The sequence below is a fragment of the Neofelis nebulosa genome, chromosome 14 (genome assembly GCF_028018385.1).
Source record: "Neofelis nebulosa isolate mNeoNeb1 chromosome 14, mNeoNeb1.pri, whole genome shotgun sequence".
Lineage (NCBI taxonomy): Eukaryota > Metazoa > Chordata > Mammalia > Carnivora > Felidae > Neofelis > Neofelis nebulosa.
Genome location: NC_080795.1, coordinates 27739298 through 27765621, shown reverse-complemented (window position 1 = coordinate 27765621; position 26324 = coordinate 27739298). Strand labels below are relative to the sequence as shown.

The following is a 26324-nucleotide window of genomic DNA, read 5'->3' as shown; positions in this document are numbered from 1 at the left end:
TCAACACGTCTCCGGAGGCAAGGGAAAAAGCAAAAATGAACTACTGGGACCTCATCAAAATAAAAAGTTTCTGCACAGTGAAGGAAACAATCAGCAAAACTAAAAGGCAACTGACGGAATGGGAGAAGATATTTGCAAATGACATATCAGATAAAGGGTTAGTATCCAAAATCCATAAAGAACTTATCAAACTCAACACCTAAAAAACAAATAATCCAGTGAAGAAATGGGCAAAAGACATGAATAGACACTTCTCCAAAGAAGACATCCAGATGGCCAACCGACACATGAAAAAAAGCTCAACATCACTCATCATCAGGGAAATACAAATCAAAACCACAATGAGATATCACCTTACACCTGTCAGAATGGCTCACATTAAAAACTCAGGCAACAACAGATGTTGGCGAGGATGAAGAGAGAGAGGATCTCTTTTGCATTGCTGGTGGGAATATAAGGTGGTGCAGCCACTCTGGAAAACAGTATGGAAGTTCCTCAAAAAATTAAAAGTAGAACTACCCTACAACCCAGCAATTGCACTACTAGGCATTTATCCATGGCATACAGGTGTGCTGTTTTGAAGGGACACATGCACCCCCATGTTTATACCAGCACTATCAACAATAGCCAAAGTATTAAAAGAGTCCAAATGTCCATTGATGGATGAATGGATAAAGAAGCTGTGGTATATATATACAATGGAGTATTACTCGGCAATCCAAAAGAATGAAATCTTGCCATCCACTACGTGGATGGAAGTAGAGGGTATTATGCTAAGTGAAATTAGTCAGTCAGAGAAACACAAATATATTATGACTTCACTCATATAAGGACTTTAAGATACAAAACAGATGAACATAAGGGAAGAGAAGCAAAAATAGTATAATAATACAAAATAAATATAATATAAAAATAAAAAAGTAATATAAAAACAGGCAGGGGGACAAAACATAAGACAAAACTCTTAAATATAGAGAACAAACAGTGTTACTGGAGGGGTTTTAGGAGGGGGGGGTGGGCTAAATGGGTAAGGGGCATTAAGGAATCTACTCATGAAATCACTGTTGCACTATATGATAACCAATTTGAATGTAAATTTAAAACAATAAATTAATTAAATTAAAAAAAAGAAATAGAAAATATTACATTACACTGGTAAAAACAATGTCTTACCCAGGACAGACCAGGAACAAAAGTGTTTGTCAGAGAAATAATGTAATGAGGAAGACATGATTAGAAAATTTGTTAGTTAAACATTAGGGAGAATTGCTAACATAGTAAAAGAAACAAGGAAATCAAAGCATATAACCGCCATTTCATAGGCCGTATTACTCAAGAAACCAATGACACTTGCTCCATTGTTTGAAGAAATCATTTCCTGAAACACCAAACTCAACAGCTCAGTGTTTTGATCTCTCAAAAACTTCCATTTTTATGCTTTTCACATTGAAGTGTATATGTCACTACCAGCTAATATATTGAATTTTTAGGCAAGCATGTCAGTGGTAGTACCAGGCTTTTGGGTTGCTAATTAATTGACACACTATTGGCATAGAGGAACAACTGATACCTTGGGAACTCAGGGACATATAAGATCTTTTTTAATTATTACTATTTATGGACTTAGTTACTGCTGCAATACACTTAATCATTCTATGTCATGTACAAGTTAATGGATATTCTAAGAGTCCAATCAGAATCCGACACAGTGACAATGTGCTGGAGCAACTTGGCTTGCCTGAAGGAGAAGCAGATTGAACTAACTTTGTAATTTAACAATAAAAGGATTTAAATAAGACACACAGTCCTCCATACTAGAAAAAGAAGTCTAAATTTAAATTAAATATAAGAATTTTGACATGCCTACCAGATCCCTATATATATCGATGTCAATCAGTAGTTGTTATTATAACATTCTTGGATATTACCACAGGTTTGCCAAAGCATTGTTCTCTGTAAGAATAGCAAGTCAAGACCCATGCAATTGGATAGCTCCCTTTTCTACAAGTCATACTTGGAAAGAATCTGTAACTTGAATTCTATTGATTTCAGAGAATTCCAGGTTGAATAAGATACTGTCGCTATTGTCCATGGAGCTCACAAGAACAACTCAACATCTTCACATAGCAACTGGCTGATATTAAGGGACCCTGTCCAGGGATTTTAAAGCAATAAGGGGAAAATATTTTTCCACTTTCTTCCAATAATTTCCACGAGGAAAATTGTCATAAGTGTAATCTTCTTTAATTAATCATCTATAAAGGCAATAGTTAAAAGCAGAGTCCCTCCAAAATTTAGTACCTAAAAGAAACCCCTAATTGCCAACAACATACCCATTAGTGTAAAAAAGGACGGGATGATGCAAACTACATAAGCTACTGCTCCTCCCTCTGAAAGACAATTTGGGCAATATTTCATCCTTACCCTAGCCAATACTCAATCCAGAGTACACAGGTGAGGTCATAGAAGACATTGCAATAAGAAACATGAAATTAGACACCAGATTTATAATTGATTCTGATTGTTTAGAATCACACAATTTAAGGACTAAAATGAAAGAGGAGAGAGAAATGAAGGGATCACATGAAGAAATCGTGTATCTTGGGTTTCTCAGTTCCATCCTTTCCTACTTCTTCCAGAGAACCTAATTTCACTAATTATTATATAAATATGCTTTAGTACCACTCATGCATGAAAACAGAAACTTCTGTTATGCTTTACATGCCTTTCAAACCATAGCCTGATTTCTTTTATCTTACCAAAGATCTTTTAAACACTGTCTCTTCTCCTTGCATCTTCCCTGGTACCCCACAAATTGGAATATAGCTTTTCTCTATACTGCTCTTCTCAAATCGTTGTCACAAGAACCACGGACAAACTCTGCTCTGCCAAATTAGTGGGCACACTTTACAATCTTCATTTTTCTCGATCTTTTTGTGACATTTGTAAATACTGACTACTTAACCTATTTTGAAATCATATCCTGGGACAGTGACTTCTGCCTCTCCCACTCTGCTGTCCACTAGTTGTTAGTTTGTTGGTGGGCACCCATTTCTCCATCTACCCTAATGTTTGTGTCTCACGGTCCCTCCTGGCATTAGCCCTCTCTCTTTCTTATCTCTTCTAAGTTGGATGATTTCATTAATTTTCAATGGCTCAAGCAATCATCGATATGCTGACATATACATTTCCAGTAGGGTTCCTGATATTCTGATTCAGCCTCAGAAGAATCTTTTTATTTTGACTCTTCTAATGCTTGAAATTGACAGTCTCATCTGATCCCTGAGCTGTATCCCATGAAATTCAGTATGTTTTATTGTTGAACTCTAGTCAATCACCCAGAAACAAATAGTTCATATAATAATTAAACATTTACAGTTTTAGAAAACAATAGAATTCCCAAATTCCTTTGTGAAGCCAAGAAAATCTGATGAAATATCCCAAGTCTGGTTAAATATAATATGAAGAACAAACACATACCAATTATAAATATAACTGCAAAAGTCTAAGTTAAATATTAGCAACTTGAATTTAGCATTATGGTAAATTTGATTCAGGAATACAACAAGAAAAAAATATGACCATGTAAATAGATGCTCAGCAGTCATTTTATAAAATTCAAAATCCATCCTCAAGCTCAGGCTTGAAAATAAAACAGATATGATTTAGAATTATAGGTTGTCCACTTACAGCTATTTTTCCATCAGATAGGTAGATTAACATTTTTTTAGATTTTAGTTTCACTAATCTTTAAAATGGGTCTAGATTGCCTTAACCCTTATTTGAAATACATCTCATCCTTTCCTTTTCATAACATTCTTTTTCTTTGAAGTCATACATTTAACATACATTCCCCCCCTCCCCAGATTGAAACCACCTTGAAGACATGCATATATGTGTGTGCGTGACCAGTTACAGAATTTGCAGGGCCCAGCGCAAAGTGAAAATGAAAGTCCCCTTATCCAAAAATAATTAAGAATTTCAAGACAGTGACTGCAGGGTATTAAATTAAGCAGGGAGCCCTTCCATGGATAGGCCCATGTGCAACTGCACAGTACGTATAAGGCTTTATGTGTGTGTGGTGAGTCTGTGTGTGTGTCTGTGATTGACATATGTTGAGTATTATGCCTGGAAAATTAAGTCATAGATACCTCAAAAAATATCCGTAGACAGGGGTGCCTGGGTAGCTCAATTGGTTAAGCATCTTAATTCAGCTGAGGTCATGATCTTGCAGTTCACGAGTTTGAGCTCCATGTCCGACTCTGTGCTGACAGCTCAGAGCCTGGAGCCTGCTTTGGATTCTGTGTCTCCCTCTCCTCTCTTCCCCTCCCCCCCCAAACTAAAACGAAAACATTAAAAAAAATTTTTTGAATCCATAGACAAAAAGATAGCTAGCATTCAGATCTCAGACTATAAACAATAGTCATATTAAGTTGGGTAAAAAGTAGTTCATATAATTAATAAAGAAAATGTTTTCAGCTTTACCACAAACTAACTAATTTGACTGAAGATTTCAGAACAACTAAAAAGACATTGGTTAACCTTTAACGATTCTCTCTTTAAGTAGACATTCATATCGTTTTATTTCAGTTCTTTCTATTATATTTTTTAAATCATTCTGAGATGATGTCTTCCCTCTTAATATTTATTAATTGTAATTTATAGACTGTGTACTATTTTGTTTCCATGGTGATTTTTCTGCACGATACATGGATTCTATGAGTGAACATTATAGTAACCACTCCATTTCTCTAGTTATAAAACATGAGCATATAAAAAAACCATAAAATGTTTAATCCCTGTCCATCTGTTTGATAAAAAAATAATGTTCAGCTTATCAAAATATCAACCACTGATTTAAGACTTCATTTTGGAATTTTTTTCCAAACAGTATTTATTCTCTTATACACAGAAAAATAATAACTTGATGTAGTCACAATGTATCCCCTTTCATATATCAATAGCAATTTCAAATTCTTTATGAATATTTTCTTCAGAGTGATTGTTTACATTTGGGGCCAAAATTTAGTGAGGAATTTACATGTCCTCTCCTGGAGCTCTACATAATTTCCCTTCATGATTCCCCAAAGTTCATTTATGCACAAGCCTTTATTCTGCCATGTTTTATGGTGACTGCATGAAAAAGGAAGACGGATTTCCTCTTGAGCAAGTTATTGATGAATGCTCTTTTATTTGTCCCTGAAAAGTTTTTTTTTTTTTTTTTTAAAGGTGTAGGCTATGTGCAATTGCATACCTCAGTGGTGCTATCAGGGATTTTAAATTTATAAATGACCAATCTAGGTGTGTTTAGTTACAGAACTCATTTTTAAAAGTCACTCCAGCCTCCTGTTTCTCCACTCCCCACTTGCCACTCTAGGTTCCACTCAAATGGAAATACTTGGCTTTTTCCACCCCATTCTGTCTCCTGGTCTCTATTGCTTCCCTCTGCTCTTCCTCTTTTCTTCTATTTCCCTCTGCCTTTATGTACGTCCTCTTCTTGTATGTTCTCATTCATGCATTTTCATACAATTGTTCTCATTCTGTCACTCACTTCCTGAATGCCTGTGTACTGGGTACTGTTCTTCTAAGTGGATGTAGGCTTGGCTGGGCACAGGAAAGAAAAGGCCTGGGGAGCGTTGTGAGATGTGCAGCAGGGAAGATCAGAGAAGGCAACAGTACCCAGATCACCCTGAACCTGGAAGGCTCGGTACACAGTGGGAAGTGGCCAGAGGGTGACCACAGAAGGTGGCATTGTGGAAATCAAATATCCTGCTGCTGTGAGGAGAGTGAAGGAGTCTTCAGCAAGGGTGAAAGCTGGATGATCCCCTAGACAACAGGGTTTTAATGATCGGCCCATAGGCAATTCACATAATGGATAGATTGGTTCAGGGTTCATTTTAGAGGTAAAGTTGACAAGACGTGCTTATGGATTGGATGTGAAAAGTGAGACTAAAAGAGGAATCAGAGATCCAACTGTCAGGCTTGAGCAACTCTGTCTCACTCTCTATTTCACTGTTATTCTCTATTTCTTTCTCCCTTCTTTCTTTTCCTCTTTTCTTTGTTCACACTGTAATAGACTCTGGAAGGTTCACATCCCTACTTTAGTTCCTGCTTAAGTCTCCATTTAGAACTCAGAAACTCCAGAAAGCTTTCCTGAGGTCCCTACAGTGGGGAATAGACACACCCACATGATACCTGACCCTGCCTCCCTCTTGGCACCAATCTCTACACTATTCACAAGGATCACTAACACAAGAGTTTGCAAGCATGAACTCTAGAGTCAAAATACAGCAGGTTTGTGCCCAAGCTCTATTACTAACTAGCTAAGTGAACTCTAGCAAGTTACTTAAGGAAGTCTCTGTTCCCACATCTGTGAAGTGTAGATAAGAAAATTGTCCACTCAGAGAAAAGTTTGCATGAGAGGATATATATAAAATGCTTAGTACTATACTAGTACAAAGCAAATGCTAGATAGATGATAGCCATTATCATCATCATTATTGTCACTTTACAGTACCCATCTTCTTTTAAGCAGGGTTCCTGCCGAATATCAGAAAACAAATTCAAATAGGAAATAGTAAAATAATTCAGGCTTAGAAAAACACACTAACTCTTCAGTAAAACACAGTAAAAATGGATAGTATGATTTATTGGCCAATTCTGACAAATGTATACGTGGAAGTCATAGTCGGGTTCAAACATACCACTTACCAGATTAGATGCACCCACAGGATTATTTTTCTTTGAGGTCTCACCTGGGCAGGTGCATCTACAAACCACAGGGCAGAAAGAGACTGATTACAGAGGTTGAGGGGCTGAGGGCGTGACCCTCTTAAACGTTCTTTACTTCCTTCCACCCCACCCCCCCACCCCACCCCCGCCCCAAGATGTCTTGGCATCAGTACATCCGTGGCGACGCCTCCCTTGTGGCGTAGGCTTGCAATAGCCCAGCTTTCGCCCTACACATTTGCGGCTTCCGTGGACACATTAGCAACCAACGCTTTTAGATCCCAGTCGCCTAGCTTTGCCAAGGCGGTCAGAGGTCATTTGGAGAGTGTTTTGCCTCGAATGGTTCTCATTCAGAAGGCCATCTCATTCCTTCTGTGGTGCTTTGGAAATTCGCGCCCTCCTCTGGTCCCGGTTCAGGTGCCGAGAAACGTCTGGGGGAGGACGCAGGTGCTCAAGAGAGGTGGGGCGGTGAAGGCGCCCGAGTGGTGAACCCAAAGATCGAACCTGCAGACCCAGCGCAAAGTAGAAACTGAAAGTACATTGCCGGCTGATCCTACGGAAGTTATGGGAAAGGCAAAGCGCAGAGCCGGGCCGTGGTGTGTGCCGCCCCCCTTGGGATGGATGAAGCAGCAGGCGCGGCGTGGGTGAAAGGAACCAGCCGCAGAGACCGCCCTACCCAGCACGCGCTCCCAGCAACTCCGCGGAAGACCAGGGGCCTGGCAGCGACTATGGGCGGTGAGAGCTTGCTCCTGCTGCAGTTGCGGTCATCATGACCACGCCCGCCTCCCGCAGACCATGTTCCATGGTAAGGACTCCTATTCCAGGCGCACCGGTTCGCGCGCCCTGCACGCCCGGGGACTCCAGGACGCTTTGCCGGGCCCGGCGCCCAGGCGCGTCCGGGAACAGTCCAGCCTTGCACTTTGGACCTGCCGAGAGCACTGGCTCTCTCACAGGCAGGCGTCAGCCGCGCCTCAATACCCTGGCCCACAGCCACTTGCACTTGGGACTGCTGCTCCTGGCCGGCTGCGAGAAGCCGTCCCAGACGCCGGCTTTCCGTCCCGAGCCCTAGAGCTGCAGCCTCGGCGCCGCTCAGCGGTGGCAACCAGGTCTCAGAGGTAGCCAGTGGCTCGTCGTCAGTCTTCCCGAGCCAGCGCTGTCCTCGGTCAACCCGGCTCCCAGCCCGCCCTTCCCGTGCTCCTGGCGGCGCCCAGTTACTCACAGGCGCCTGGAGAGGGGCGAGTACCTGGGCTCCTGTAGCTCCGTACTCTCTAGAGAAGTGAAAGCGAAGCTCCCACGGGACGCGCTTTTAAACCCTAAAGGGACAGGTCTCTGGAAAACCCCGTTTCGCCCCCTCAGTGAGGCTGGGAGTTTCCGACTGGGGCTGTACCTCGTGCCCTTTGCTGGGAAACCGAGTCCTTGAGCTGGCACCGAGAAAGGCGAGTTTCGGGTTTTTGTTTTTTCCTATATGGGTACTCCTTGGAGGAGGCAGGATTAAATAGGCAAAAGTTCAAATTCTAGACTTTTGCTAGGATCCGATATATTTTATTTGTGCGGACTACGGACAGAGAGTAAAAAGGACAAGGGCAGAGCCCAGTCGAGGGACCGGGATTCCGGTGGCAGCCATATGGCCAAGGAAAAGAGCCAGAAAGTTTACTGGAAGGGGAAAAAGGAGAAGACGAGATGTGAGGGGCGAAGATCTGTTGAGGGAAATTAGAATGCTTTATAGTGAATACTTCCTCAAGCAAAAAAAGACGGGTGGGGGAGGGTGCGGGAGTAGGGAGCAGTTTGCTCTTCCGTTTGATGCCTGGTCTGTGCGCTTTCCAGGCTACACCGTTAGATCAAAGAAAGGAGCTTTTCCTTCCTCTCTCATAGGTGTTAAAGAATCAAGAATTGGCATAGCGAAGAAGTACCAGATCAGTACCAAAATAAAGGGGGTTGTGGGGATAGAGTGTGGAGGACAATTATGGAAAAAGATTTGTAATGGGTGCCGTCCAGAAGTTCAGCATAGAATTAGAAATTAGGTATATCCCTGCCTTCCTTACAATGCCATGGATCGCCTGCAATTCTTTCTTTCTTATTGCTCTTGGTTCTAATCCCTGCATCACCTCTGATTTTAAGGGGAGAGGTTACAAAGAGAAAAGAAAAGAAATGGAAGCTAGGGTATGCCTTATTAACAGGGAGATTTATTTCCTGAAGTGTATCTATATTGTTCATTTACCATAAGGTATTATTAGCAAACAATAGAATAGAAAACTGAACTTCTCATAATGTGTGGCTTTTGCATTTTGTTCCAAGAGATTTCACTAGAAGCTTAAGGACAGAGTTACTGTAAAGAGGATTTTTGTTTTGTTTTGTTTTGTTTTGTTTTTGTTTGTTTTGTTTTGTTTTGTTTTGTTTTTTTGCTATTTGTTTTGGGAGTTGAAGTCGTTGAGACCCTACTATGTGGTTCTCAACTATGCTGTCTAGTTTAGGTAATGTAATCATATTTGAGGGGCAAAAGTGGAATAGTAATAAAGACAGGGAACCAAGAAAGATGAGAAAGCCTAAACAGGTACACAGGACAATCACACATGGTACCACATTGATATTTCCATATCTGAAACAAAAATGAAAAGGCTATTTTATAGGACCAAGTTACATGTCATGTTCACACTCATGCACATGAGATTATTTTCTAGGATCTCACCTCTGACACATAACCTAGTGTGATAAGAACAAATATTTAGTGTCTGTTTTCTGAAATAAGAGTGTACTATGGTACAGTATTTCAGAGCTTGGCCAGGAAGCACCTTAGTGAGGTTCATGTGGGAAAAGATGGGTTTTTGTACATTCCCCCTAACTACACACACACACACACTTTTTTTTGGTAGCAAGCAGTGTAACTCGGTGGCTAAAAGCTGAGTTTCTAAATTCTTCCCTCTTCACAAAGTTTCTTTGTTCCTCAGATTCTCCATCTGCAAAACTGAGTGACTGGTAGTACTTACCTACAGAAGTGGTTATGAGATTAAATGAAATATTGTATGCAGTATCATAGGACAGCTGCAGAAATGTCTTTAAGGGTTTATCATGGGATTTGTGGATAGAGTTTACAGTGCAATGTTAATATTGGCTGTGGGAGATACTAGATTTCTTTAGCTGAAGATAATCAAACTTATGTTTGTAACCTTAACGAGATCATTTCCATACAGCAGATGGTTTTCTGTTTATTAATTTTTTGTTTGTTTTATTGCACCAATTTGCTTGTGCCAGTTGTTCATATTAAAGGCAAGTCTTATATATTCAGATAATGTTTTCTGTTTCATCCTGAATGTCTTTTGAGTACTTTTTTTTAATTCCCAGTGAAAATGGGTCTATGAAATGTTATAATGGATATTAAATAAGCACGTATTGGTCTTAAAGACTGATGAAAGATTGGATTTGATACACAGTAGAAACTAATTTTTTCTAAGTTTATTTATTTATTTTGAGAGAGAGGGGCACAGAGAGAGAATCCCAAGCAAACTCCATGCTGTCTGCACAGAGCCCCACTCAGGGTTCAATCTCATGAACTCTGAGATCATGACCTAAGCAGAGATCCTGACCTGAGCCAAGATCAAGAGTCAGACGCTGAAACTACTGAGCCACCCAGGCTCCTCTGTAGAAACTAATTTTTTTACGTTCACTTTGACCCCATAACTTATACAGCTGAGGATTGAATGTATTATTTGGCTTAAATTAAAAACCAACAAGAATTTTTTAGACAGTCATCATTCTGGTTTGACCAAATTCCCTACTGAAAACAAATTCTACAGTTTCAATCCCTTCAAGAAATCTAAAGACAATTCCACAGGCCCAAGCTTGCCTTGCATTATTCCTTATGGTTTGTCTTTTCTGTAACCTGAAGAAAAGTTCAGGGTTGGGAAAAGGGTGCATATCTACGTATAACCTGAAACAAAACAGAATGAAAGCAGAGATTGTTTCCTGTTGTGACAAGGATGTCAAAAGCATGCTCACACGAAGCAATATTAATATGTTTACTCTCTATATGGTGTGGAGGAAAGACTTCAATTGCAGACCAAACTGCAAATTGTCAATTCGAGAGGTGGGAACCTGAGAGATGTGAGTCTGAAGCCCTGGGTGTGTTTGCAGTATTGTCCAGAGGTGATGTCAAGTCTAAAGAAATGCCTTATTTGGATGGCCAGGGGGATTCTTAGAATTATGGTGCTTGAAAGTTGAATGAGACATTGAGAGATCATTTAGTCTAAAGATTTCCTTTTACAAGTCAGTTAAACGAGACTTAAAAGATGCTGTCATTCAATCAGTCTCACAACACGTTGTCATACAACCCCTTGTCAGAGCAAGACAAAACCCCCAAATCTCCATACTCCAAACCCTCTGTGTTTTGTATTGCTCTAGTCCCTCTGGAGCTAAACTGTTTAACAACAGCAACAAAAGACACTCTTTACAGACAAGGCAAATTTTGTTTCAGAACTGAGAAATTAGTTGTAATACATAAAAAAGACTGAGGTTTCTACCAAGCCATCATTGAAAGCCCTGATAAAATGTCATTCAATGAATAACTGAATTGATACGAATTTGGGGAGCACTAATTACTGAAAGTTAGGGTGAAGAGGACACAACACATACTGCTCATAGAAAGTAAAACGGCCTCCTTTATTAAAACATGAAAGGAGGACGTTTGAAATAACATTCATTTCATAAATAGTAAAATATTATGAAATACTATTTCATAAATAGTAAAAATGTCTCTTTTTTCATTAGTATTTAATTATTTTATTATATTCCCCCTAAATTGTATGCTGTATAGCTTCTCCTTATCATCTACTCTTTCCAAATACCTTTGGGACACCTGTAAAACGACAGAAAAAATGAAATTTGGCTGTAGGCAATCTATACAAATCCAGTATATTTAGTGAATAAATAGCAATTGATTATTGTTTGAGAATCTTCAGGATGCAGGAACATTAGTACAAGAGAGAGGCAAATCTGTGTAATATTACACAGAGATGGGTTTCATTCAGAGGACTAATGTAATTACATGTTATTAAAAGATTATGGCCATTTCTGATAAAATGCTGGTGAGGCAGTAAACTCAGATTAGAATCTGGACCTGGGACCTACTATCTGGTTTTTACAAAAAGATTAATTTGCAGGACTCTTTTGATCTTTACAGATAATGTATATAAGGTAACAAAGTGCTTGGCACATGATAGGTACTCAAAAATAACTATCGTCATCATCATTATTCGTCTCCTATGTGAATTTTGCCTGAACGCATATAGACACTTAGCGGCAGAGCTATGAATACATTACGTGTCTCATTTTGCTTCTCTTACCTTGTCAAGTGTCCATGATATATGAAGATGAGATATAGGATTCATATTTGTTGTTACACCTGCTATTTAGCCCAGTTCCTCTATTTGTAAAAATCTGGGTCACTAATAGCATATAATTTATTGGGGAGTGCTATTGATTTTTATATGACAGATAATGATATAATAGATGATAATGTTATTGGGAACTTTATGATGTATTTAACAGTGTTTAGATTGTCGTAATATTAGGTCCTTGGGTTCCAAGGAGTATTGTTTGTAGTACTACTCAGAAAAGGCACAGATGTGAAATGTCTTGTAGTCAACAAGTACAATTAAACTTCATATGGAAATTCACAGGAAATATATTGTCAACTTAGGTCAAAAGTTTGCAGAAAGATGCAAACAAGACATTTTCACAGGCTTACGAAGAATAAGTCTGTATATGACCAGATTTTAATGTCTCTGGGAATAACTGGCTTTCCATCAGTGCGTTATTACTGCCTGAAATGATAACCATTTTTAATTTCATTCCTTTTGTTTACGCAATTGTCTCTAACTGGGAAGGCTTACCCAAAACAGATATAAATCATTAGCTAACAGGGTGTGAATTTATTTATTGGGTTTTTCTAACATGTCAAGAAGCTAGACAGAACTGTGTTTGAAGAAAATAGGAGTCTCTGGGCACTTAGAAACCGAAAAGATAAAATGTCAAAATATAAATGCCAACTTTGTCACAGTTCTGGGAAGGGTAAAACTCTTTAAGGTCCAGTATTAAAAAGAAAGAATGTAATTACAGTGCACTGTAATTCTGCACTGCTGCCTCCAGGAGCAGCTGGATACCTGGGCAACCATCAAGGTTTACATAAATATACATGCCACAAATCATAAAATTTCAAAACATTTTAATTTTTTTTTTACCTATAGTTTACTTGTTTACCTGTAGATGCTTTTTTTGTAGAAATGTTCAACATAAACTGAAATTGAATAAACTGATTTATACCCTAGAGTGTTTTTCAGAGGCAAAGAGGCTGCTTTCATCACGCCTGTTCGGAGCTTTTCCAAAGAGTAATTTTTAAATAAAAAAGTAAAAGAAATCTGAACTCTAAAATGTAATCTTACTTTGGCTGTTACATAATATTGAATTTTAGGGTTCTTTCCACACTATCCAAAAGCCAAGATGCATTTTAAAAACTTACTAGAAATAAATGGTCAGTCTGGGGCGCCTGGGGGGTGCTGAGTTGGGTAAGCGTCTGGCCCTTAATTTTGGCTCAGGTCATGATCTCACAGTTCGTGGGATCCGCCCCATGCAGAGTTCTAGCTGAGAGCTTGGAGTCTGCTTGGGATTTTCTCTCTCTCTCTCTCTCTCTCTCTCTCTGCCCCTCCCCGCCTTGTGTTTCTCTCTCTCTCAAAATAAATTTAAAAAGAAAGATAGAAATGGTCAGGCCAATTGAAACAACACAATCAAACTATATAATATGACATATAACATTTAGCTTATTCTTACTCACTGTTCAATTTAGTTTCTTTTAGGTATATCTTTGGAATTCCTCCCCTGATCCTTGTTCTGTTGCCAGTAGCATCATCTGATTGTGATATTGAAGGTAAAGACGGAAGAGAATATCAGCACATTCTAATGATCAGCATCAATTACTTGGTATGTGCTTGTTTGTTTTTCTCACATTTTAACAGTTTTATATTCAAGTATCCATCTGTATTCCTTGGAAGAAAGTGGAATAACTAAAGAGCAAAATTTAATGAGCTACTAAGTACATATTTTTGTAGTTGGCATCATTATATCCTTTTAAAATAATTCCTTAGTAGACCTTCAGATTCCCACCACTATCCATTTCAGCCCAGTTCCCTTCACTACTAAATTTCTTGTAAGCATAATTTAGCATAACTATCTGCATTTCCTCACTTCCTGATGACTGTTAGTCACTGTAGAAGCACTATAATAGAAAAGGGAAAATAACAGAATACAACATTAAAAATTATCATGAAAAGAGATAATGGTTATTTTATCTGACTGTGTGTACATGCATATGTATTATACAGATATTTTTATACCCATGTATATAAGTAACTTGCTGTGAATTAATTTTTTAATTTACTGTGGACTTTCTTTACAATATATTTTATATTTTAGAGCAGTTTTAGGCTTCCAGAAAAGTTAAACAGAAAGTAGAGAATTCCCACATACTCATTCTTCCTCTGTACAATTTCCCTTATTATTAACATCTTGCATTTGCGTGGTACATTTGTTAAATTGATGAACCAATATTGATACATTATTATTAATTAAGGTCCATAGTCGACATAAGGGTTCACCTTTTCTGTTGTCCAGTGCTTTGGGTTTTAACAAATGCAGTATCATGTATCCACCATTACAGTATCAGAAAATAGTTTCAGTGCCCTTAAAAATCCTTTGTGCTCCACTGATTCATCCCTCCCTCCTTCCCTCCACTTGAATCCATGGCAATCATCAATCTGCTTATGGTCTCTATAATTTTGCCTTTCTAGGATGTCATATAGTTGGAATCATGCAGAATGTAGCTTTTTTAGACTGGATTTTTTTCACTTGGCAATGTATATTTAAGGTTACTCCATGATTTTTTTGTGTGTAAGTGGCTTAATAGCTCGTTTCTTCTTTTGCTGAATAAAATTCCGTTGAATGGATATACCACATTTGTTTCTCCATTCACTGATTGAAACACATGTCTTGGTTGCTTCCCATTTTGGGCAATTATGAATAAAGCTTCTATAAGCATTCATATACAAGGTTCTGTGTGGACATATGTTTTCAATTCATTTGGATAAATATCTAGGAGAGTTATTGCTAGATCATATTGTAAGACTGTCTTTAGTTTTATATAAAACTGTCAAAGGGTCCTCCAAAATGACTATACCATTTTGCATTTTTACCAGCAATATATGAGAGCTCCTGATGCCTCGTATTCTCACCAGCATTTGGTGTTGTCAGTCTTTTTAATTTTAGTCATTCTTAGGTGTGTGATGGCATCTCATTGTTGTTTTAATCAAGTCCCCTAATATCGTAAGATGTTGAACATCTTTTCATACGTTTATTGCCATCTGTACATATTGATCGATGAAGTATCTGAACTCACATCTAAACTGACATCTTAAAAATATTAAATCCTATTGTGAAATATCTTTCCATTTATTTAGATATTTCTTTGATTTCTTTCATCAGTTTGATATTTGTCCTCATACAGATCCTGCTTACATTTTCTCTGATCTGTATCTAAGTATTCCATATTTATGGTGCTATTGTAAATAGTGCTGTGTTTTGAATTTCAAATTCCAATTGTTCATTGCAGATATGTAGGAAAGCAGTTGACTTTTGTATATTATCCTTGTATCCTGAAACCTTACTGCAATCACTTTACTAGTTCCAGGAGGAAAATCCTTTGGGATTTTTTACACAATTATGCCACCTACAAAAAATGAATTTTTTGACAATTTAAGAGCTATATCAACATAATCAGATGTGTTGATTTAACAGATAATCAGTTCTTGAAGCCCCAAATGGCAAAGGAGAACCCTCTCAAATGTTCATGAGTTGGGAGAAATTGTCTAATCTGCCCCCTCCTGCCATTCCTTATCATCCTCTCCACATGCTTATACTGAAGTAGCACGTGACACATAGAAAAAATCATTGTTCTGCCTCTTAGAGGGATATGGGAAATTCAAGATAATATTGAACAGGGACCACAGAGGTCCCTGATTTTGCTCATTGACAAGGAAAAAAAAAATGTACACTAAATAGTAATTGTATCATTTTATATTTCATTCATTTTTGACACGACATTTTCTGCATTAATGCTACTAAATTAATGTTTTTGAGTCAAGATAATGCTTTTATTAAGTTTTATTATCTGGGCAAAGAATCAACTAGTATTGGTCCTACATTTATAAATAACTATTATGTGTGTAAAACTGCAAAAAAAAGAAAAAAATGCTACTAGCAATCCAAAAGGAGAGTTTTATCTACCAGATTCATAGCACATTTTTCCTGGAAATTTAGAGGAGCTTATCTCATTAAACCACACAGCAGCAACAAGAACAACAGCAGCAACAATGATGCTATTTAAACAAAGCAAAATATGGCTACTCTTCTTAAGAGATTAATTCACAAGACATGGAAGAGTGTATGAACTAATCAATTCCAGTGAATAGTGCCATGTAATCTCGAGAAAGCTGTTTGTAAATGTGAGGTGATAAATCAGAAGGAAGGAGAAAGAATTCACAAAGAATTATTCATAACAACATGCAGAATATTCATGCACTCAGTGTGAACTAGACGCTTTGTGGACATTACTGGTTTTGAGTCTCAGGGACACCATAATAATACTAATATTTACGAAATGTTTGTTATGTTCCAGGTGCTAGCCAAATAAACAGTATGCCTATAAGAAAGGTGCTTTTATTACATTTATTTCACAGAGGAAGAACCTGAGGCTCGGGGCGCCCAGTTTGTGTCAGAACCCGGATATGAGCCTCTGCTGTTAACCAGCACACTCACCTGCCTCTTGATAGCAATATCTGTGTTAGCGTATTCATGAAGCAAACATCTATTTGGAGCCTGCTATTATGGAAAACCTTTCTGTGGGGTGAAGTGGTGGGGGCTTCAGGGTAGATATAATGATGGACTAGGTATAGACCCTTCTTTTTTTTTTTTTTTTTCAATATATGAAATTTATTGTCAAATTGGTTTCCATACGACACCCAGTGCTCATCCCAAAAGGTGCCCTCCTCAGTACCCATCACCCACCCTCCCCTCCCTCCCACCCCCCATCAACCCTCAGTTTGTTCTCAGTTTTTAAGAGTCTCTTATGCTTTGGTTTTCTCCCACTCTAACCTCTTTTTTTTTTTTCCTTCCCCTCCTCCATGGGTTTCTGTTAAGTTTCTCAGGATCCACATATGAGTGAAAACATATGGTATCTGTCTTTCTCTGTATGGCTTATTTCACTTAGCATCACACTCTCCAGTTCCATCCACGTTGCTACAAAGGGCCATATTTCGTTCTTTCTCATTGTCGTGTAGTACTCCATTGTGTATATAAACCACAATTTCTTTTTTTTTTTTTTTAATTTTTTTTTTCAACGTTTTTTTTTTTTTTTTTTTTTTTTGGGACAGAGAGAGAGCATGAACGGGGAAGGGGCAGAGAGAGAGGGAGACACACAGAATTGGAAACAGGCTCCAGGCTCCGAGCCATCAGCCCAGAGCCTGACGCGGGGCTCGAACTCACAGACCGCGAGATCGTGACCTGGCTGAAGTCGGACGCTTAACCGACTGCGCCACCCAGGCGCCCCATAAACCACAATTTCTTTATCCATTCGTCAGTTGATGGACATTTAGGCTCTTTCCATAATTTGGCTATTGTTGAGAGTGCTGCTATAAAAATTGGGGTACAAGTGCCCCTATGCATCAGTACTCCTGTATCCCTTGGGTAAATTCCTAGCAGTGCTATTGCTGTAGACCCTTCTTTAAAGAAGCTTTCATTTGGTGATGGTTAAGTCTTGGTGTGAAGTATGCAACTTGCATACTTCATATGGAGAGGCTGCCATACTGTCATTCAAAACAGACTGGTTGCGAGCTAGATTTGGGAATCAGAAGATATAAGCTGGGTTCTCTGAGGAGGCGAATAGATTAGCGTGGCCCTAGGAGAGAGACCATGTTGTGGGATAGTGCACTGATCTCCAGACTTTAGACAGTACACTCGTTAGTAAAATTTTTGGAGCCTGCACTACAAATACACATTTAGCATTTATTTACATATTAGAGCATTTCATAGTATTTTTTTCATGCATTAAGAAAAATATATATATAGATATATAGATATAGATATATAGATATAGATATAGATATATAGATAGATATAGATATAGATATAGATATAGATAACAGAAGAAACTTTACAAAGGATGAGATAAAAACCACATGTAGATAGGATTTCTAAAATTTTCTTCCCACACAGCAGTGGAATCCCAAGCAGGCCCTGCACTGTCAGCACAAAGACTGATGTTGGGCTTGAACTCATCAACCGTGAGATCGTGATCTGAGTCGAAACCGACTCCGACGCTTAACTGACCAAGCCACCCAGGTGCCCTCACATACATTATCTTACTTGAGCTTCACAATACCCCTATGAGGTGATAATAATAATAATAATAGTAATAATAATAATAACTAATACAAATACAAGGTTTACAATGTGCCAGTGCTGCTGTGAGCACTTTCTGTGTATCAACTTATATGATTCTTAAAACACCTCTAGTAATGGGGAAACTGAGACCTGGATCACATAGGTAGAAAGTGGCAACACTGGAAATCAAACCCCAGCAATCTGGTTCCAGAAAATATACTCATTATTGTGAGGAAAAACAGAAAATAGCTCTGCTATTGTTTTGGCTATTTCAGGTCCTTTGCAATATCATATGAATTTTAGAGTCAGCTTTCAATTTTTAGGAAGAAGTCAGTCAAGAGTCTGATAGGGATTTTGTTGCACCCGCAGATAAATGTGAGGGCTTTGTCTTTTCAACAATGCATAACAGTGCTTCTGATTCATGAACACATGAACATGGGATGATTTTCCTTTTATTTAGATCTTCAATTTCTTTTAACAAATATTTTGTATTTTTCAGACTGTAAGCTTTGAGGTTTTTTTGTTAAATGTATTCCTAGGTAATTTATGTGTCTTTGATGCACTTGATATTGTTAATGGGATTGTTTTCTTAATTTCATTTTAAAATTGTCTGTGGTTCTTAACCCAGTACTCCTTGTACACTTACCTAAGTTTATATCTTATTTCCCCATACTAGTCAGTAAGTATCTTAAGGACAGTTTATGCTTGATTTATCTTTGTATCCCATAGAATGTTTAACAGAGTACCTTGCATATAGCAGTTTTTCATAAGTAACTATATGAATTATAATAATATATGATAATAATAAATGAATTCAAAATCAGTACCATAAGTTAATGAGAACCCAGACCTTGTTTCAAATAGGCTAGAAGTCTCTTTACTTGAACATCTGTTTCTTTGGAAATTTGTTATGAATCAAATGTCAGGTACCTTCATGATATTCAATCTGAACTAGTTTGAGATGGTGAATACTGTTGTGTTTTTTCCATAAAAAAATATTTTGCCTAAACATAATTCATATGGTTGAGTTACATAACTCTTAGTCACCAAAACAGAGGCTGATAAAAAATAAAAAGGCCACTAGATATGGTCACATACTTTCTAGGAATGAGTCAGTCTGATTATAGGCACATGAAGGGCTGTTCTTTATTATAAGTTATTAAGTTATAAAATGTGAATAGGTGATAACTGGCTTTACAATTTCCAATGTCCTTAACTCCATCTCCATCTTTATTTGAGGGGCCTTCATGTATTCAACTTCCGTCTTTGCATACATAGATGGCCCTAAGGTTTACACCCCTTTCATAAACTGTAGCACCATTTAATTTAAATATCAATTAGAAGTCTTTACTCAGATGTACTGTACTGGCACATCATGCATAATAGAAAACTAATTATCATCACTTTTCACCTGTTTCTGCTTCTACATTCTCTATCTTTGGTAACATCATTTGCATTTGCCCAGTCTATCAGTGTTGAAAGCCTGGAATTATCCCTGGCACCCTCACTCCTTCGTTTCATCCATCACAGATTATTATACCTCCTTAACACCTGTTTAAGTCATTCATCTATTGACTTCCACTAGTATAATTTTAGATCAGGCAGTCCTCGAACATCACTGAGATGGCTTCCATAGCCATCAGGAGGTTCCCCGCTGTATGATCTCCCCGCCACCAGAGTGTATCTGTCCTCTTTGCTGGCACTTTGTTATCTTTCCAAAATTCAAACCTGATACACTCTCTCTCCTTTTCAAAAAGCTCTTTAACATTTAAAAATCTCTCTCACCTGATACCTATTAGACTTTGATCTTGCATTTCATTTCATTGGTTTGCTGATAAAGGTAGCCAAGAAAATAAATGATCAAAGTCTTGTCAAACATTACCTTATAAACATGTCTAAATATGTTTAAAAACTGTTATTAACAGAAGAAAAAAGATTTAAAGGAGCTAAAGTAAACCTTAAATTAGTTCTTTTTATATCAGATTATGCTAGAAGATAAATTCTCTGTGTATATAATTTAGCAGTCTGACTGAATCAGTTGCAATTTAACAAGAGAAGTTAGCTTTTAAGAGGCCAGTCTTTTTGTTCTATTAATGCTTTATTTTAGTTATAAAAATAAAATCAAAATACACTACTTCAAAGACAGATTTTCTGAGTGGATTTAAAAAAAAAAAGGGAAAAAAAGGCCCAACTATATGTTGTGTACAAGAAACATACTTTAAGTATAAAGATATACATAGACTAAAAGTAAAAAGATGGAAGATGATATGCCATGTTAACACTAAACAAAAGAAAGCTGAAGTAGCCATGTTCATTTCAGGCAAAGCATGCAGTAAGGAAGATTATCAGTAAGGCATTAAATAATAATAAAGAGGTAAATTCTTTAGGACAGCATAACAGTATTTAACGTGTATGTGCCTAATAACAGCATCAACATTTGTGAAGCAAAAACTGGTAAACTGCAAGAAATAGATACATCTGTTATTATAATTGAAGACTTCAACACCCCTCTATCAGTAATTGACAGATTCAGCAGATAGAAAATCAGTAACCATATAGTTGAACTGAAAAGCACTATAAAAACTGGACCCAACTGACATTTATAAAATACTTCATCCAATAACAGCACAATACACATTTTGGGCAAGGTGACATGGAATATCACTGGAATATCAATATCCAGGTCTGAACATATTCTGGGTTATAAAACACATCCTAACAAACTTTTAGCATATAGAAGTCATGTGAAGTATGGTCTCAAACTAAAACATAATTGTAATTAAACTGGAAATCAATAACAGAAAGATAGATGGAATATTTGGAGTTTAAACAACATTTTAGATAACATATAGGTCAAAGAAAAGGTCTCAAGAAAAATTTAAGAATATTTTGAACTAAAGAGAAAATATACGTTACCAAATTTGTTGGACACGGTGAAAGCAGTACTTAGAGCATTGAATTCATATATTAGAAAAGAAGAAAGATGTAAGTCAGTCATTTAAGCTTCCATATTAGGAAAATAAAAAGAGAACAAATTAAAACTAAATTAATCATAAGAAAAAAGATAATGAGAATTTAAAAAGTAATTCAAAACAAGAAATCAATGGAGAAAATCGGTGAAATCAGAATCTGGCTCTTTGAAAAGATCAATAAACTTGGTAAACTTTTCTCTAGCCAGGCTAACCAAAGAAGATAAGAAAGACACAAATTACACATATTAGAAATAAAAGAAAGGACACCACTACTAATACCATGGATATCAAAAGGATAATAAAAGAATATTATTGTGATGGTTAATTTTATGTGTCAGTGTGGCTAGGCTATAATACACACCCATTTGGTCCAGTAGCAGCATAAATGTTGCTGTGAAGGTATTTTTTAGATGTCAACATGGAAATCCATAGACAATGAAGAAAACAGATTATCCTTCATGATGTGGGTGATACTCATTTGTTACAGACTGAATGGCTATATTCTACAAAAATTCATATATTTAAGCCCTTAACCTCCAATGTGATGATCTTATTAGGAGGTGGGACTTTGGGAGGTAATTAGGTTCAGATGAGGTCATGAGGGTGGAGCCCCCATGATGGGATTAGTGCCCTTAGAAAAGCAGGAGAGATACCAGAGCTTTCTCTCTCCACCAAATGAGGCCACAGTGAGATGATGGCTTTCTGCAAATCTGGAAGAAAGTTCTCACCGGGCACCAAATTGACTGGCACCTTGATTTTGGACTCTCCAGCCTCTAGAACTGTGAGAAATAAACATCTGTTGTTTAAGTCACCCAGTCTATGGTATTTTACTATAGCAACCTGAGCAAACTAAGACATCATTCAATGTTCTGAAGGCTGTAAGAAAAAGCACTGAATTCTCCCAAAGAAGAAAGAATTCTGCTTTCAGACTCAAGACTACAACATCAACCTCCCTGGGCTTCCAGCCTACTGGCCTATCCTGTAGATTTTGAGCTTGCCAGCCCCCACGATCAAATCAGCCTAATTCCTTAAAATACCACCCCCCCCCACACACACACCTCTTTCTTCCCCTCCCTCCCTCTCCTTCCCTCCCTGTCTCTCTCTCCTACTCCTTATCTATCTATCTATCTATCTGTCTATATCTCCTATTGGTGGTTCTGTTTCTTTGGAGAACCTTGACCAATACAATTATGAACAACTCTATGGACACAAGTTTGATAATTTTGATGAAGGCACCAGTTCCTTAAAAGACACAAATGATAAAAACTCACACAAGAAGAAATAGATGACATGGATAAGACTGTATTTATTAAAGAAATTGAAAAAGAATTAATAACTTTTCAGAATACAAAATGCCAGATCCAGATGGTTTCACTGGTGAATTCTACCAAACATTTAAGTAAGAAAGTATATCAGTATACTACAAACTCTGTCAAAAACAGAAACAGAGGGAATACTCACCAACTAGTTCTGTGAAGCCAGTATCACCTTAATACCAAAATCTGACAATGACACTGCATGACACGAAAGCTGAAGGTAAATATTTCCATGAACAGATGGGGAAAAAATACCTTAACAAAACATCAACAAATTAAGTCCAATGATGTATTAAAATAATTAAACATCATGACTATGTGGGATTATTCCAAGTATGCAAGGTTGGGTCAACATTTGAAAATCAATTAAAGTAATTTATAATATCAACAGATTAAAAAAAATCATGATCATATCAATAGATGCAGAAAAAGGATTTGACAAAATCCAACAGGGATTCATTACAAACGCTCTCAGAAAACTATGACTAGAAAATAATTTAAGCAAACTGATAGAATTCATTTGCAAAAATCCTACAGGTAACATCATATCTAATGGTGAGAAATCAGATGCTTTCCCTTAAGATTAAGAACAAGTTAATGATGAAGGGTCTCTTGAGTGGCTCAGTCAGTTAAGAAGCTGACTCTGGTTTTGGCTCAGGTCATGATCTGAGTGGTGAGTTTGAGACACATTAGGCTTTGCACTCACAACACAGAGCCTGCTTTGGATCCTCTATCTCTCTCTCTCTCTGCCCCTCCCCCACTCGCACTCCTGCTCCCTCTCTCTCTCTCTCTCTCTCTCAAAAATAAGATGTGGTATGTATATACAATGGAATACTACTCGGTGATTAAAAATGAATTCTTGCCATTTTTAACAACGTGGATGGAACTGGAGGGTATTATGCTAAGTAAAGTAAGTCAGTCAGAAAAAGACTGATATCGTGTTTTCACTCATATGTGGATCCTGAGAAACTTAACAGAAGTTCATAGGGAAAGGGAAGGAAAAATAAGTTACAAACAGAGAGGGAGGCAAACTGTAAGAGATTCTTAAATACAGAGGGTTGATGGAGGTGCGGAGTTGGGGGGTGGGGAAAATGGGTGATGAATATTGAGGAGGGCACTTGGGATGAACACTGGGTGTTGTATGTAAGTGATGAATAATGGGAATCTACTCCTGAAGCCAAGACTACGCTGTATACACTGTATGTTAGCTAACTTGACAATATATTATTTTAAAAAAGAAGAAAAAAAGGTTAAAAAATTTTAAAAGGACAAGTTAATGATATACCCTCTTATCACCCCTGTTCAGTATTATTCAAGAAGAACTAGTTAATACAATAAAATGAGAAGAGAAAATAAAATATACTCAGGGGAATTAAAATGGTTTGTGTTTACTGGTGACATAGTTATCTTCATAGAAAATTTAGAATAACCAAAAGAGCTCCTGGAATTAACAAGCAATTACAGCAAGGTTGCAGGTTACAAAAAGACAAAAGACAATTGCTTTTTTATATACCAATAAATGAACAATTGCATTTGAAATTACAACACTACTTACATAAGCATAAAAGAAATTAAATACTCATGGATATATCTAATAAAATATGTATAATATCTATATGAGAAAAACTATAAAACCCTAATTATCAAAGAAATTGAAGAAGAACCAAATAAATGGAGATTTATTTCATGTTCATGGGTAGGAAGCCTTAATATTGTTAAGATGACAATTCTTCTAACTTGATCAAAGCATTTCAGTCAAAATATAACAAGTTATCCTGTGGATCTCAAAAACCTGATTCTAAATTCACATGGAATGTCAAAAGACCCAGAATTGTCAACACAATATTGAAAAGGAAAACAAAGTGTCCTGACATTGTCCAAACTCAGGACTACTATAAACCTAGAGTAATAATAGCAGTGTGTTATTGGTGAAATAATAGACAAATCAGTAGAACAGAATAAACAGCCCCAAAGAAACCAACACTAATATAGAGAATTGATCTTTGACAGAGGATCAAAGCCGATTCAGTTGGAGAAAGGATATAGTCTTTTCAACAAATAGACCTTGTAGCTTTCACAAAAATTGACTCAAAGTAGAAAGTAGTCCTAAATGTAAAACACAAAACTATATAACTCATAGAAAATAAAATAGGAAAAAAAATCTAGGTAAACTTGAATTTGGCGATAACTTTTTAGATACAATACTCAACAGTGCAACCCGTGAAACAAACAAACAAACAAAAAACTGAGATTGGACTACATTAAAATTAAATCTCTGCTGTGAGAAAGACCCTGTTAAGAGAATGAAAAAACAAGCCACAGACTGGGAGAAATATTTGCAAAACACATATCTGATAAGTATCCAAAAAATTATTAAAACTCAACAATAACAACAACAACAACAACAACGAAAAAAAAAACAACCTCATAAAAAAGAGGCAAATACCGGACTAGACACCTCACCAAAGAAGATAATACACATAGGAAATAAACATAGAAGAAGATGTTCAAGATCATGTCATTAGGGAATTGTGAACTAAAACAGTGAGATAGCACTACACACCTGGTGAATGACTAAAATCTGTCATGACTAAAATGACTAAAAACAGTCACACATCAAATGCTGACAGAGATGCAACGCAACGAGCACTCTTATTCATTACCAATGGGAGTGAAAACTGATACAGCTATTTTGGAAGACAGTTTGGCAGTTTCTTACAGAGTTAAACATAGTCACACCATGTAATCATGATTCTAGGTAGTTACCCAAATAAGTTGAAAATGAATGTCCATGCTAAAACTGTCATGTTAATGTTTATAAAGGTTTTATTCATTCATAATGGCCCAAAATGGAAGCAATTACATCATCCTTCAACAGGTGAATGGATAAACAAAGTATGTACGTAGATTCAGTGGCATATAATCAGTGATAAAAAGATATGAGCTATCAGGCCACAAAAGGACATGACGTTATCTTAAATGCATATTGTGTAAAAGAATTCAGTTAAAGGGCTACATACCTTATGATTCCAAGTATACGCCATTCTAGAAATGGCAAAACTATGGAGAAAGTAAAAAGATCAGTGGTTGCCAGGGGTTGGGGAAGGAGGAAGGTAGAAATGAATGGGTGATGCACAGAGTAATTTTCGAGCAGTGAAACTATTCTATATGACACAGTAATGGTGGATACATGACAAACATTTGTCAAAATAGACTTTATTCCATAAAGAGAGAACCCTAATGTAAACTATGAACTTAAGTTGATAGGAATGTAACCATACTGATTCATGAACTCTAACAAAGATACCACACTAATGCAAGACATGAATAAAGGGGAAATGATGGATAGAAGGAGTGGATATATTTGAACTGTGTCCTTTTTTCCAAGTTTTTCTGCAAGCCTAAAACTGTTCTAGAAATAAAGTTTATTAAGGGGCGCCTGAGTGGCTCAGACGGTTAAGCATCCAACTTCGGCTCAGGTCGTGATCTCGCAGTCCGTGAGTTCAAGTCCCACGTCAGGCTCTGTGCTGGCAGCTCGGAGCCTGGAGCCTGCTTTGGATTCTGTGTCTCCCTCTCTCTCTGTTCCTCCCCTGCTTGTGCTCTATCTCTCTCTGTCTCTCAAAAATAAATAAATGTTTTAAAAATAAAAAATAAAGTCTATTAAAACAAAGCAAAATTCATTCATTCATTCATTCATTCATTAAAAAATAAAAGAAGGCTAACAGTACTTATTTTATGGCTACAAACTTTCCAAATCCAACATCCTTTTGTATGTACAAGTAGTTGCTGGGGAGGAAATAATTATATTTCCAAAGACAGTTTCCTG

At 37.2% G+C, this 26324-nt stretch overlaps 1 protein-coding gene and 1 long non-coding RNA gene across 5 annotated transcripts in view; one reads left to right on the top strand and one right to left on the bottom strand.

Annotated features, from left to right (window-relative positions):
• Positions 1 to 4868: 4868 nt before the first annotated feature.
• Positions 4869 to 26324, bottom strand: part of LOC131495111 (uncharacterized) — a 50852-nt gene continuing 29396 nt past the window's right edge. The window contains exons 1-2 of one of the 2 annotated variants that reach the window (XR_009253770.1): positions 7949 to 8041; positions 4869 to 6769 (exon numbers count right to left, since the gene is read on the bottom strand). This is a non-coding gene — a long non-coding RNA (uncharacterized LOC131495111). Of the gene's footprint in view, positions 6770 to 7948; positions 8042 to 26324 lie in introns of those variants that run through there. The other variant, XR_009253771.1, reaches the window with a different exon arrangement.
• The window catches only part of IL7 (interleukin 7), a 96035-nt gene continuing 76598 nt past the window's right edge, over positions 6888 to 26324 (top strand). For 2 of the 3 annotated variants that reach the window (XM_058699907.1, XM_058699908.1), the window contains exons 1-2: positions 6888 to 7534; positions 13565 to 13698. In XM_058699907.1, the coding sequence (XP_058555890.1) occupies positions 7525 to 7534; positions 13565 to 13698 (144 nt within the window). In that variant the 5' untranslated portion in view covers positions 6888 to 7524. The remainder of the gene's footprint in view (positions 7535 to 13564; positions 13699 to 26324) is intronic. The other variant, XM_058699906.1, reaches the window with a different exon arrangement.